This window comes from Dermacentor silvarum, chromosome 5, assembly GCF_013339745.2.
Source record: "Dermacentor silvarum isolate Dsil-2018 chromosome 5, BIME_Dsil_1.4, whole genome shotgun sequence".
Classification (NCBI taxonomy): Eukaryota; Metazoa; Arthropoda; class Arachnida; order Ixodida; family Ixodidae; genus Dermacentor; species Dermacentor silvarum.
In genome coordinates this window covers 95,351,784-95,367,210 of record NC_051158.1, presented here as the reverse complement: position 1 = coordinate 95,367,210, position 15,427 = coordinate 95,351,784, and the positions used below count along the sequence as shown (strand labels likewise).

Genomic DNA, 15,427 nt, shown 5'->3' with positions numbered 1-15,427 from the left:
CTGTAGCCTATGCAGACACGAATACGCAGACGTATAACGCATCCTATGAAAATGCACATGCACTACAAAGCTTTTTCATCATAAAAACCTGTACCTCCTTGAGGAGCGTTGTCGCGACGCTCTGGCTAGCTCAGTTACAAGGCCAAGTTTGGGCCATCCAGCAGACCCGGGAAACGGCGGAAAGCCTAAGCCTCACCGCGAGCACCCGGGTGGCCTAGGCCAGGCCGGCAATCCGCAGGATCTCAATAAAGTTTGGTCCAGTTCTGTATATGACATGTCATAGCGATGTGATGTGAGCTGGCGCAGTAGACTCCTTGATGCAAGAAGCCTAGAATGGGAAATGTTGATTTCTTTCGACGAGAAGTTGGCGCCGCGAAATGTAAATGGCGTTGATGTGCCTCCACAAGCCGTTATTGCAGGACGTATGGGCTTCTATGTCCGATTAAACAGGCGAAGGAATATCCTCGCTGTGGATGCGACAAATGGTAGCACGTTGGACAAGCTTAGAAAAATATCAGATTTGGGTGGCATCAAATTCCGACCGATTGTACCTTTAGACGGATCCAGCATGGCGGGCGTCATGTACGACATTGATTTCGACATAGCGAACACGGACCTGCCAATTATCGTCAAACCAGTGACCGAAGGAGTTACAAACACACATGTGCTCTGCCTTGGTAACACCCGCTGCGTAAAGTTGATATTCAAGGGCGATTCTCTTCCTTCACATGTCAAGATTGGCCACTTCCGACGTGCTGTTCGGCATTCGTGACCAAGCCACTTCAGTGCCATAACTTCATGAAGATCAGCCATGTCACGGGCGTCTGTACAAAGAGTACGGTTTGGCCACGCTGCACTTAGTCGCACAATGTGGACGCTTGCCGCGCGACAGATTTAAAGTGCGGTAACTGTGATGGATGCCATGATACCTCCTCCAAGGACTGCCCGCAAATCAAGAGAGAAATTGCCGTTCTTAAACAGAGACAGCTCATCCCACAGAGAAGCAGCTGGGACTGTACGACGCCGGCATAATCGTCGACGCAAGCGTACACGACGGGGTGCGGTTCATACGCAGAACGTACCCAACTCACTACTTTCAAGCGCAAGTAAACATATAAACACGAAGAGGTATGAGACGGAGAAATCTAACGCCGCAGGTGACTGGCCTGCGCTTCCGCGCACAGAGCGTGCCAAGGAACCTCCCCAGCTGATGTCTACTTCCACGCATACTTCGGTTGATGAAGTACCAAGGGTAGACCGACAGATCATACCAATGGTGCGGTCCCTAATGAATGTGATTAAAGAGCTACTGACAAGCGTCGCAACCCCAGCTAGTTTGCAAGTGGTGGACACGCTTATTCCAGTCCTCGCAGTCCTCGAGTAGAACCATGGCTGACAATCACCAATCGTTCCGCAAACAGGTCTCAGAAGCATTGATTATCCAGTGGAACGCCAGATGACTTAGATGTCGAATGCCCGACTTTCGTCAGTTTGTATACTCTAACCGCTTCCAATCATCGTAATATTTGAAACGAAATTATCAAACCCAATCCGGCTATCCGGCTACAAATCAATCATGTCCTCAACTTGCAGCGAAAGCAGCAAGGTCGTTGTGTTTATTCGTGGGGAGCTTACCTACGTGGTTCAGCACGTACCACCTCATGATGAGAATCAGTATGTTTGCCTGACTGTCAGTCAAGAAGAAAAAGGCAGCCTTTACATTGCTGGGTACCTACTTTTCGCCATCAACCCGGTTTGATAGCAAGAGACCAGAAGACATCTTGACAGCAACCCCTGGTCAATGGATTATCACAGGAGTCTTTAACGCCCACCACCTTTCTTTCTTTCTTTCTCTTTTATTCGCCCACCTTATCTGGGGAAACTCCAAACTTAACGCAACGGGCCGACGACTGGCTTCATTTGCATCTGACCATGGACTGTCCCTGCTTAATGATGGGAGCACTACCTTTCTACGAGGCTCATCGTACAGCATTTGCTTAGACTTGGCTTTTGTTTAACGTCGCTTTGCTACTCGTGTGAAGTGGTTTTAAGACATTGAAACGCATCAGAGTGATCACATCCCCAGCTGTCATTCGACATACACAATCCGGCGAATTGACTGGTCTACAGTCGAAACCAGCATGGAAAAAGCTTGTCGCAAAAGTCTCCCTTCTGACCTTCAGCAAGCGATCAAGGAGGCAACGCAGAATGCGACGTGCACGCTGACATGCACTCCAATGTTCTCAAAGTCCGACGTGGATTTGAAGCGACTCCCGTGCGATTCCTTCGATAACATTTCCCATAGGCACGTCCTTTACTCCGTTACGAACATGGACCTTGGATCCAAGTTTCACGGGTTCGTCAGTTCGTTCCTTCGGGGCGGGCGCGCCACTCTCAATGTGGGTGAGGTAAAGTCTGGTCCCTTCGAGCTGGGGGCAAGGGGCACCCCTCACTGGTCGGTCCCCTCGCCACTTCTCTACAGCGTCGCCATGCGGGGTCTCTCCGCCCGTCGGTCCGAGGTCGACCGCGTTCAACACGCGCTTTACGCCGATGACATCACGGTGTGGTGTGATGGCGGCATTGAAGGCAGAGTAGAGGAATTGCTGCAGGCGCCCCTGAGCTGCACGGAGGATTTCTTGGCGGGCACGGGGCTCCAGATCTACGGTCCAAGTCCGAACACCTTTTGTATCGACCGAGCAGGGGGGGCGCATCCCAAAGGGTCAGGTCCCTTTTAGGAAGGTGGACATCTCCATTCGCACGGCCATCGGGCAGGTCATTCCCAAGGTGGAGGTCATCCGCGTACTCGGTATGTTCATCGATGCAAATTTTGTAACGAACAGACGATCGCTCGTATCACCACCAAAACGGACAACATGGTCAGGCTCATTACTAGGGTCTCCAACAGTCGCGGAGGGCTGGGGAAGGACAACCACCTCAAGTTGTACCGCGTCTTCCTAATGAGCCATATCACGTACGTGGCCGCTGCGCATGGCTGGCACGGATACAAGATGGAAATTCTCGGAGTGCTTATGCGCAAGAGCATAAAAAAGGTGATCCGCATCCCCATGGCTGCCATCGCGGAGAATCTCGTATAGCTGGGAGTCCACGACACTATCGACGAGGTTGTCGAGGCACCGCAGCGGGCCCAGGTCGTCAGGCTCTCTTCCTCGCATGCCGGAAGGCGGATCTTGGAGACGCTGGGCTGCCATCCCACTGCCGTCAGGGGGATGCGGTGCGCGCTCGATGCGAAGACGCGGGAGGTCGTCACGGTCGCGCCGTTCCCGCGCAACGTGCACACGCAACACAATGTAGGCAGACACAGGAATAGGGCGGCCGCACTTCTCGGATCTGTCGCTGGCGATCCACGATCGGAAGCGTTCGTTGACGGCGCCCAATACGGTTAATCCAACTGATTCATGGCGGCTGTGGTAGATCACAGGGGCAACCTCCTTAACGCCGCGTCAGTGCGGGGCCCGTCTCCGGCACTGGCGGAACAGGTCGCGGTCGTCCTCGGCCTCCGGGACGGGAGCAGGCCCCAGGTCTACACGTATTCACGGGCGGTGGTCAGGGCCTTCGCCACTGGCTTGGTCTCGAGGGAAGCGGCATCCCTGCTTTGCGGCAGGAGTTTCGCCCCCCACGTCATCACTTGGTTCCCGGCCCACATGGGGTATCGAGTCTCCCCCGTGGCTCCCAACGCCGAGTTGGCCCACGCTCGCGCGCGCGATCTCACCCACCGCGCCGGCGAAACGCCGCTCTAGGGCGCGGACGCGGGGCTCGATGAGGACTCGCTCCACACGTTCAACGAGATTTCAAAGTACTGTCAGCTCTGCAGCAGGGTCTATCTCCCGGCCCTCGCCAAGCTCTCCAGTTCTTCCACCCTTCACATGCTGTAAAGCGGGTCCGATCGCGGCCTAGCCAGGGTCAGCAGGCCGCGGACTCGTTAAGCCTGATTGTCCGGATTCCGGCGACCCCTTCTGCCCTTTAGAACACATGCTCTGGCGGAATCCTCGTTATGGGACCGCGATAATCTCACCACGGAAGAAGAGTGGGTGGAGGCGCTCAGGAGCTCCGACGTCGCCGCTCAGCTACGGGCTGTCCAAAGGGCCTGTGACTCGGTGGTCAGGTACGGCGTGCCGGTCCCGACGTGGGAGCGGCCCGCAGTGGCTATTCCCCCATAAGGGCGTCTCGGTGTCGCTCCTCAGGACCTGAAAATGATACAGCTCTTAGACCTGGCGGACGTCGTAGCTGAGTCTCACAAGTTGACTGTTTATAAGCATGCATAAATATCGGCACGCAACTGTTTCGCATCAAAACAAAAAACTAACTGACGTAACTTGTAAATAAAGAGTATTGCCAGTCACATATCGTGTGTTTAACAACACGATATGTGCCTGGAGCAACAACAGTTCTTGCGCAGCCATAGTTATCCTATCTCGGCGTAATTTAACTTAGGCTAGATCGCGCATATTACTGTTTTCTGACATCAAGTTGCTTTTGCATGCAGTCGTGTAAAGTTATATACAAATCATAGTTCATACACATTCGTCTATTGCGGACTCACTATCTTTACAATATTTAAATCCATTATTCGTAGTTACTGAACCGTGCGCCTTAATAAGTGACATTATCAGCATGCCTTTAATTTTGGGCATTGTGGCAATTTTAGTTTTTGCGCAGCCAAAAATGTGTTTGTTTTGATGTATTTGCATTTTATGTATGTCTGCTTGGTATTGTTTTCCTATAGTATACACTGTGATGCACCAGGTAGTTATGCAATATTTTATTCATTTTATTGCGATAGCAATTATATGGACACTTCAACCGGATTTCTGCCGTCGGCGTCGCCGTCGTCGTCGTCGTCGCCGTGAGGTTCCCTAAGATAAAATCTTCGCCGCGCGCCGTACGCCCAAACGGAAGCGTGCGGGGACGCGCGCTATCATGGAAAGCGAACGCACTCAATCTCCCACGCGCAAGCAAGGAAGCGGGTCTTCTACTCTGCCAACAACCGCGCTCGTCGCTCGTCCGCACCGTCTCTTATCTCCACACGGCTCTGACCTTTATGCGCCGTGCATTCGCCGCTCAGTTTCCGTTGAAGCGATAGACCACACGTACCTTCGCCCGCAGCGGCGTATGGGCTTGCTGCCAGCGTTTTGACAGTCGTTGTCTGCAGTCATTCAGTGTGATCTATTCATGTTCGTTTGTGCGCACTCACACCACGCTTGTTGATTCAGTTAGTAATAGTCGGGCCACATTTTCCAACGCACGCTACACATGCAATGCTGCCCGGATCGGCAGTGCAGCGCTACAGGTGTGTCGCTTCGCACGCGCTGCCCACGGGAACCGCTTCTCATCAACACCACCGTTTCACACGCGCCTTCTCGTGGTCATAGAGTCTCTCTTCATGTCGGTCTTCTTACGGCGCAGCACACCTGCTTACCTAATCAGCTCATGTTTACTACAATTCACATTGCTACCAAAGCCGCTCACCTTACTTCGTATGACATTGCTGTGTTGCTATCGCATTCATTGCTTCGCCCTTAGGGCGAAACTGTGACATTTTTTTCGCCATGTTGTTTTATGCCTATTTTTATCAATATAGCCAGGACATAATAAAAATTTATTTACCTCTTTACTGATCTCACCTTGTACTTCGTGTCACGTCGGTAATGTGGCAAGGCGACACGAAAGCCCTAGCGTCGCTAACTCAATCATACGACGGCCGCATTCCACTTCTTTTACGGAGTCTTCGTCACTTTATTTCGTCACAATTTTTTCTGCAAAAATTTGAAGTCACTCTAAATTCGCCTATTTCACCTCTCTGTGCACGCATTATCGCCTCAGTTCAATTGCGTAATCACTTTTCGAGTGTTAAATGTGGCTTTCTCATCATCATAAATTAGCCCAGCACCGCGTGTTCTTCCCATCATTACCTTTCGTTAAACTCCTATCACCCAGCTAAACCCCTTTAATCCACCATTATTTACTCTTAGTTCAACATTATTACACTCTTAATACACGTCATTCACCTCTCTATATTCATTTTTACTTCATTTCATTGGCTGAAATAATATTGTATACTTAATAGTGGCTTTGCGCGCGCTATCGACTCTTATCTTAAGAGGATCATTTCGTGTCAACAACACGGTTTTGAAACGGCCTTGAGACGGACACCCCACCATAAGGTATGCATAAAAGGCTGCCGCATTAAAAAAACATCTGCGCTAAATAAATCATAGTAATTCTCCCGCTTTCATCATAAAACGCCACCACGAAAGCGCACTGGTTACGCTACCAGCGCGGAAGCAGCGCTCGCTCTTGCCCCCGCAGCAGGATGGCCGCCAACCGGTTTTCCAGGCTTCAGCCCGTCGCATGGGCCATGGGCGCGCATAGGGGATCTCCACTCCCGATGTTTGTGTTTTTATGATCTCCTTGGAGCCAGCCAAGTCGTTATAATAATAAAAACGCACAGAAAAAAAATAGCGGCTAGAGAGAGGTGCCGCGCGGCTGCTGTGCCTGTTGCCATGACGACGTAAACGACCATGTGCGCAGCCATCTTTATAAAGTATCGCCCGCCTGTAAGGGCGGTAACTTACGGGCGCCTTGGCGCTAACATCGAAATGAGCGGATGCATTAATTAACTCGACCAATGGGAGCCATGTGGAGATTCATCCGGTACACGTGACACGGCCTGGTCCAATCAGGAACGCAGGCGCAAAATCGTACCATAAACGGGCACAGCCGTCTCATGCGCGCTCCTGCAAGCTCCCGGCGCCAACCTGTCACGTCAGTGGACGGGGAGAAGGGGTGAGCGTTCGGAGGAAGAGTAGGCGCCTTTGGTACACACACGCACGCACAGGCACACAGCTCCCGTGACTTCCAGCAGTCACGTCTCGGCGACTCGTCGGCGCATCCCTAAAGGCGAGGAGCCTTACGCCTCACGGACCTTCGGAGCCGCCTGCAAAGGTCTTCGCATGCTGATTTTGAATGTCTGCGCTTTGCGTACTCGCTATCGGTTGCCACATAAGCTAAGCGTAACATTAGCAAATGGTGCAAATGAATGTATATGCTCAGTAGTTTCTGTGAAAATTTTCTATAGAGTAATCTGTTATGGGCTCATTCGAATAGCCAATGCGAGTGATGGCGCCGGCGGCATCCGCCACGTAACCGCTTTCGCCGGAAACGCGAAAGAAACTACCCGATTCAAGCCGGGATCGAGCCCGCGCCCGCTGCGTGGGAGCCGGATACTCTACCACTGAGCCACGCAAGCGCTTGCTATAGGGCCGCGGAAAATACCCTATAAGGCAAACGCAGGGGAGACGACTTGAGCCTCCGCCCGTATGGTGGCGCCATCTAGGTAAGATGCCTGCAAACGCAGCGTCCGCAGGCGCAGACGACGATATGCGATTCAGACGAGGCGCGCAATCAACGCGCTCCCGAGCTGCCGAGCCTCCGCCAGTATGGTGACGCCATCTAGTTAAGGTGCCTACAAACGCGGCGCGCCCGACATGTAAGTTGCAGTTGTAAGGCTTGATCGGGCTCAGCAGACTGCTGTGCAGAGAGCATACAAGCCAGAGGTCGTCGTCGATGCCGGGCGGACAGTTCGAATCGTTCTCGTCAAAACGAGGCGAACAGACTGCGGCGAAGACCCTGTTGTGCATAGTGTCAAATTGGAACTCCAACAGCTTACGCTGTGACTATGCTGCGTGCGCCGCACAGGCCTGTGACTTCTTTTTTTCAAACGGTATCCGGATTTTGGTTGAATAATCTCATCGCTTCATCGCGCACCCTGTAATTGTATATTTCTTTATTTCTCTTTTTTAACTCATGCCAAGCTTATTGCTACTAATAATTGCATTTATTCTGCTAGTGTTTTCCATGTATAAATTATTTGATTGTGTTTCATTTGTACTTATAAGTATGCCCTCCCTGCATCGGTCTCGAGATCGGCAGTTTTCATAAAAAAAAATAAAGGCTACGCGACTTCCACTCGCCGGCTTGAGTGTCTTTACCCTGCGCTCTTTTCGCTGCAGGAAACGAAACATTTTCCCACCCCTCGTTCTTCTAAATACGAGTTGGATTCTGCGGAGGAGCCATTCGCAAAATAAATGCCGAGAGCACGACAAAACTATAAACTACAGCAATGTAGTACGCGCAAGTTTGGCAGGGCTGGAGAAACGATCTGGCTTCAAAAAACTTCCGACAGGCAGCAGACAGCCAGCACAACGCGACAAAAAAAAAAAAAAAAAAAAAAAAAAGCGCAGATATTCTGTTGAAACACAGTAAAATCGCTTGCTTCACGCAGGTCAACAGCGTTCTCTCATTCTTTCTGAAGTATTGCACAATATAAAATATAATCAAAACCTAAGCAGTTTTGGGGGGAAATATCACAAACATGACGAACAGCCCAGAACACCTGTTATCCTAGAATTTACGCCAGTAGAGACGTTCAATTGAGCATAAGAAAATGCGCTGGCTATTGGACTTTGTGTCTGTGCTATCTTTTGACATTATTCTTGAGGTTCTGCCAAGCGCCATTACATTTGAAATGTAGCACTGCTAGGCTCGAGGACTCGGATTGGATGCCCGGCTGAATCAAGTTCGCTAAATCATGTGTAATTAATGCACCATAAATGCCAAAATTTTTAAAGCATTTTAAATGCCATTTTTGCATCACTCTGGTTAATAAAGTTATGAGGACGTGATCTCCAATTCTCCTTAAAAAGGATTCCATTATTTGATTACCTGAGCGTTCTGATTTATTGAGCAGTGCAAAAAGTAATTTTTAAAATTTTGCCGCACCACCAAGCGATGCTGCCCTGTGTGGGTTACAGGTTCTTTTACACCGCAATTGGGCATGTTCGTCAAAAATGTCTAGGAAGAATTCTGACGGTACTGTTTCCGCGGGTTTACTGCCGACGAAGCTGCTCATTTGCAGTTAGGTGTTGTGGGCTCACTTGCACTGCAACATAATTCGCGACTTAATGCCAGGCATTCCAGGAACAAAAAGCAATTATCTTGCGTTCAACTTCCGTCCAGATTCAATAACAGCTTTTGGGGCATAAGCGAATACTATGTTGCGTCACAACAGCTTTGCAGTCTCCGTCGAAGGTAGATCAGTGTGCTTGAGTCCTTGGCACCATGGCGCTGCTTTCTTACACCCCGCGCGGCAGAGACCAGCGTTTCAGTCGCTAAATGGGCGGTGAACAGACCAAGCACCACTTTTCCGGGCTTCCAGCGAATGTTTCCTAGACGCCAGAGGTGCTTGTCACCGCGCCTCTCGCATTGGAACTGCGATTCGCAGTGTTCTGTCAAGTTCGAAATCTCGCCGCATCTGCCATCGAATCTGCTTTCGAAATTAGCTCTCCAAGACCTACAAAGGGTCATGTTGGGTGTTTCTGGGAATGCGGTCTCTATGAAGGGTATTGGGGGCGAGGACTTACGGAGTTGCCATCTGTCGGAAGCGCCTCGCTTGCGTAGTATGAGGGATAGTGCAACGCGCTCCTCATATAGGTTTGGCTGTCGGTGCTCAATAAAAACACCACGCGGCAGCCCACTTGGTCATTTCTTTAAGTACTTTCTAAAGGAGGGAAGTTTCTTGCTGTCAAAATAATAATCTTGGACAAACAAAAAGTGCAGTATGGTTTACGGGCGCTATGTCTTTACCGAATACGTACAGTGAACGCCCATTGCGCGTGGTCGCCGCGACGGAGTCCCCCGAACTTCCGTGAAAGGCAGGCAATCGCTGAGAGCAGACTATGTGAAATATGTTCTTATCGTGTGATGGCTGTATAACCAAACTGAGCATAACAGAATCAAGCCTCAGTGCAGCAATCGCACAGGTTAGCAGCGACCGACTGCTCGTCTACATGCATGTCCGCGCACAATCTTTCGCTTTCGCTGCGAGCGCGTTTTCGCACCGTGCCTTGAACTTTAGGCCTCAGCATATCAAGTTTTTACAGTACACAAGCAACCATTGTTGCGTGGACGCTATCAGAACTGTCCAAAAGTAATTTCGTTATAAGTAGGAGCTTCGACAGTATACGGCGACTCGCGATGTGCCATCGCGTCGATTGAATCATTCGTTCTTTTCTTCTAAATTCTTGGACGTTTCAATATCGTTATTTCTCAAGTTGCGTCGCACTGTATCGGTTTTATCAGCAAGGAATTTCCCGCGGCTTCTTTTTGTTAATCCAATACATTCATTGTTTTGTGCTAACACAAACGTGAGCATATGCCGTGCCTTTTTTGAATGTGCTTCGTGCCGTTCCCTTTTGTAACATACTAATTGAGGCTGCTATGCTATAAATGTTTGCAACATCAACAGATTGCGCTAAAAGAAATCATAGTAATCCAGCGGTTGAAAATAGCCATAGGAATCCAAAACGATCCATTCTTACGACCATGCCGCGACGCGCGTACAGCGTCTGTGCTTTATTCTATGGTGTGTGTTTGAGGCAACAATAACTGTGCAGTGTGTAGTGCGTGTGCTCGATTTTCCGTCACTGTGGTGCTGCCGTCCTCAGGCATAATGGCTTCCACAATACGAAAACCGGCGCCTCGTTTCACCGAGGAAGACAAGGCCATTTTCATTGGCCTTTGTCTATTTAAAACGATTTAAAAAAAGGGAAACGGCGTTACGCGAAGCAAACCTAGTGCGCATTGTTTCCACTACATTGTAGTAGCCGCCAGTAATTTTGTCTACTGATAATTGAATAAATAATTGTAATTAATTATCTAACTCCAGAAGTACTGTCCTAATTATCAACGTGTCAATGAGGGGTTTGTAGGCAACCACGTGGGGCATCTAACTGCGGTATTTTCAGCACCGTACTAATTGCGTACTAATTTTTTCCAAGTGATAAAGGAACCACGCGAAATATAAAAAATGCCACGTGACGACGCTCCAACCTGCATAATAAAGAGCAGAGCCCTCGAACAAGCTCCCTCTGAGTTAGCCAGAATGAAATAAACAAAAGAAAGACATAAGAAATCGTGACCGAGATTGTGCTTTACCCCGACCGAAGGAGCACATCGCGTTTGTTGTTAGTTGGAAACGAGCTGCGATAGCTGTTGCCTTAGCGTAGATAGTGTGCATGGGTGGCTTTTTTTTTCTACGCAGAACCTGTCACCGCAGACGCTGATCGATTAAATCCGCGCAAAGGTGTGTTTTGTATCGCCCCAGTCGCCATGTCATATTCGTATGAGCAGAAGGCGAACATGATGCTTGCATTGGGAGCTGCAAATGGCAATACAAGAAAGGTCGCAAAGATTTATCGGTCATGGAAGTGTGGCGGTAGACCCAACGCATCGACAATCATCAGAAATTATGAAAACCTGCGAGGAACCGATAGCTTCAAGAAGCAGTGTCAGAGGACTTCATCTTTGAGTTCTAACATACGCGCGGATGTTCTGGCATTTATGGCCTCAAACCCTCAAGCTAGCGTGCGAGACGTGGCCGCACAGGCACCGATTTCCAAGTCGTCAGTTTGGAGGATTTTAAATGACTCGGCCTTTCACCCGTACCACGTTAACCAGCACCAATGCTTAGAAGCGAAGGACTTCCAGAATCGTCTAGATTTTTCGAATTGGATCCTCACAAAATCCGATGAATCACCGAACTTTCTTAGCAACGTCATCTGGACAGATGAAGCCAATTTTTGCAGAAATGGCCAGGTAAATCTACGTAATGCACACTATTGGAGAGAGAGAGAGAGAGCAAGCGAGAGAGGAAAGGCAGGGAGGTTAACCAGAAGTCAGTTTCCGGTTTGCTAGCCTACACTGGGGTGGGGGATAAAGGGGTTGGAGAGAGTGCAAAGAGAGAGAGAGAGAGCGAAAAAAAAACAGAAAAAAAAACACAGGCATTGGTAACAAGGAGGCGTTCCAGTCACAGACGTTCACACAGGCCAGTGGACTTCAGGAACCGCAGGAGCGCTTGCACGGCCTTCTGATGCGATGTTGAGTCGCGTCGATGTTGCAGAATTGTTTCTTCCGAAAACGGCTGGTCTAACTCCAATCCACACAGGGTAAAGCGCACTCGGCACCAAGGTGTTCAATGTGTGGTGAGGAATTTATGACGGTGGTATAATTGGTCCCATATTCTTCGATCAGACACTGACTGGACAGTGTTACGTGGACGAAATCCTTGAAGGGACGGTGGATGGGGTTTGCAGCGAAGTCCCGCTGTCACGTCTTCCACTTCTGTGGTATCAGCAAGATTGGGCGCCAGCCCACAGCAGAAGCCGAGCACGAAACTGGCTGAATGCGACTTTTCACACACAATAGATTGGAAGGCACGGGCGTGCCGGCTAGGTCACCTGATCTCACTCCACTCGATTTCTTTCTGCGGGGTGACGTAAAAGATCGTGTTTACGTGACCGAGACGAAGACGTCACATGAGCTCAAGGCAAGAATAACGGATGTCTGCAGCAGAATCCCACCCTCGGTCATAAAACAAGCCACTGAAGATGTGATAAAGCGGGCTCAGTACTGCGTGGCTGCAGAAGGGGACCTCATTCGAACACGTCCTATAAGCGGTAGCTAGTGTTCAACGGCGCTTACGAATGCACCGATAATAAAGCAACCCTGAAATCTGACTTTTTCCTTTGTTTTTCGCTCACGTCCCGATTGCCAAATCGGAAGATTAGGCAGTGGAACATTACTTAATTGAACGCATCGGTTTTGTCTTTTCTCTACACGTGGCCGGGTCACTTCAGAGTGTGCTTATTTTACTTTTATTTTTTTTGCCGTGAACCTGTTTTGGAAGCACGCACTCAAGAAAAAAAAAAAGCTCGAGAACAAGTTAAGGACCGCACAAAGAATGATGGAACGAAAAATCTAAAGACTAACGTGAAGAGACAGGAAGAGGGCGGTGTGGATCAGAGAACAGACGGGGATACCCGATATTCTAGTTGACATTAAGCGGAAGAAATGTAGCTGGGCAGGCCATGTAATGCGTAGGATGGATAACCGGTGGACCATTAGGGTTACAGAATGGATACCAAGAGAAGGGAAGCGCAGTCGAGGTCGGCAGAAAACCAGATGGGATGATGAAGTTAGGAAATTTGCAGGCGCAAGTTGGAATACGCTAGCGCAAGACAGGGGTAATTGGAGATCGCAGGGAGAGGCCTTCGTCCTGCAGTGGACATAAAATATAGGCTGATGATGATGATGATGACGGAGTGCTTGGGCGGTGTTTTTAGATGCGTAGCAGCTTATGGTCGAGGCTATGTCACTCCCTGGCTTCCTCCGTACCTCTGTTGGAATGCGCTAACGCAAGACAGGGGTAATTGGAGATCACAGGGAGAGGCCTTCGGCCTGTAGTGGACATAAAATATAGGCTTATGATGATGATGATGATGATTACTCATGAAAAATAATGCCCTCACTTTAATTTGGCTTTGGTTTGAAGCAAGCTTCTGGCGTGAAGTATAACTGCGCATGCACTCCTTCGATGCGGGGCGAGCAGAGCTGGTATTTTGAAATATTCTATGTTTATTTCATTGCTTATTGCGTTTCGTCCGTGAAAAGAGCATGGCTTCGACCGCGTTATCAAGGACCATATTTATCAAGTGGCTCACTCAGCCGTGAGAGACGGATAAGAATCGTGACGTATAATTGACAGGAAGGAATCGCTGCTATGCCGCAAAACTTGCTGTTGCGGATCCTTCCATACCATTGTCAAGGTGATGCGTTGTCTCTTGGGCGATGCGACAGGCAAAAGCCGTTGCTTTCAATCAGCTTACTTGAGGGCGCTCCTTTATGATGCGGGTGGGAGCGTCGTCACGTGGTATTTTTTATATTTCGCGGGCTTTCTTTATCACTCGGGAAAAAATGAGTACGCAATTAGTACGGCGCTGAAGATACCGCAGTTAGATGCCCCACGTGGTTGCCTACAAACGCCTCATTGATACTTTGATAATTAGGACAGTACTTCTCGAGTTAGATAATTAATTACAATTAATTAATTGTTGTATCAGTTGTATCAGTAACGAAAAAATTACTGGCGGCTACTCCACTGTACTGGAAACAATACGCACTAGGTTTGCTGCGCGTAACGCCGTTGCTCTTTTTTTTTAAATCGTGCTGCGTGATAGCTGGGACACCCTGTATATCTTATAGGAGGAGGACCACCACCGGCACCGATGAGTGTTTTCTCAGCACTTGTGGGCTCCGTAGCTGCTCACATGACCACGCGCATACCAAACACTGATGACAGCGACGGAGCACTCTACCTCCCTCCCATTGAGAGTGAACCTGTTGTGCGGCTGCTGCCGCCCATGGTAACAGGCGAGCAGGACTCGCTTTTTGACAGCTTTGGTACAGTACATACACTTGCCAGAGTCTAGTCTTTGTTTTCCATTCTAGATTATGCTTATGGCTTTACAACATGAAGTGCAATGAGTTTTCAAACATTCAAGTTTCACGCGCATTGTCACATGGATGTTTATGTATCTGATGCAATGTTCTTGGCTCACTTACAAAGGCAGAACCGAGTGTGTAGTGTGTGCAGTCAGTAACGGAAAGCCCACAAATGTAGGTCACGTAGGAATTTTGGCAACTTTATTGACTTTATGGTAATTACATTTCGTACAGTACAGGAAAGGGTCGCTGTCAACCCCTTGCATCCACTCAGTGGATAGGCTTTAAAGAAAATGCTGTATGAGGAGGCAACACATCTGTTTATTAGCATGTACAGCACATGTACGGATACAAAGAAATACATTTCTTTCCCTGCTTGAATGAGGACTGTAAGTCTATGCAACGTGATAACAAGTGCTCACAAGACGTGCTGTCTACTGGGCATGCAAAGCACTATGTATGCCACTGCATGATGGCCGATTCAAAGTAAGAATTAAAAGAAAATGTCATGCCCTGTATAACGTGGACAGTGCAGTTTTCCATGCCTGCGTCCTGATAGAGAAAGATGTTTTCTTTGCGTGTTATTGCAAATGACTAACAGCCCAGCAACCCCATGTATGAGTCGGTGCATGAGGTCCACGCAGGCGAAAGCTGCCAAGGCATCCCACCAGCGCAAGACCAAGTCGCCCAAGTCGCAAGACAAGTCTCCCGACCATCTACAAGCTACCGAGGCATAACACCAACACCCGAGGAAAATGCCTCAGTACCCGAGGAAAATGCAGAGGCTCCTGGAGGAAGGGCTGGGCAGCTCAGAGGTCGGATGGTATTTCTTCAGCAGGCTCTTGGTGAAGAACCTGACGTTCGGATGACACTTCTGCGTGAGGAGCATGCTATGCGCCTGAAGCTAATACAGGACGACCACATAGACTTGCTCAAGAAGAGGGAAGAAAAACCCAAGTTGAAAATGGAAATTCTGCAAGTGCAAAAGAAAACTCATCAAATGAGGCAGGATAACCTCCCACTTCAACAGTGGGCTGAATAAACCTAAAAATTCTTCATGTTTCTAGTA

At 49.2% G+C, this 15,427-nt stretch overlaps 1 protein-coding gene across 1 annotated transcript; it reads left to right on the top strand.

The window, feature by feature from the left end:
* The first annotated feature begins 2,873 nt into the window (after positions 1 to 2,873).
* On the top strand, positions 2,874 to 15,416 carry LOC119454245 (uncharacterized). The gene is made up of 3 exons (XM_049668003.1): positions 2,874 to 3,089; positions 14,094 to 14,344; positions 14,965 to 15,416. Exons 1-3 carry the CDS (start codon positions 2,874 to 2,876, stop codon positions 15,398 to 15,400), a joined length of 903 nt encoding a protein of 300 aa, XP_049523960.1. The 3' UTR covers positions 15,401 to 15,416.
* The last annotated feature ends 11 nt before the right edge of the window (positions 15,417 to 15,427 follow it).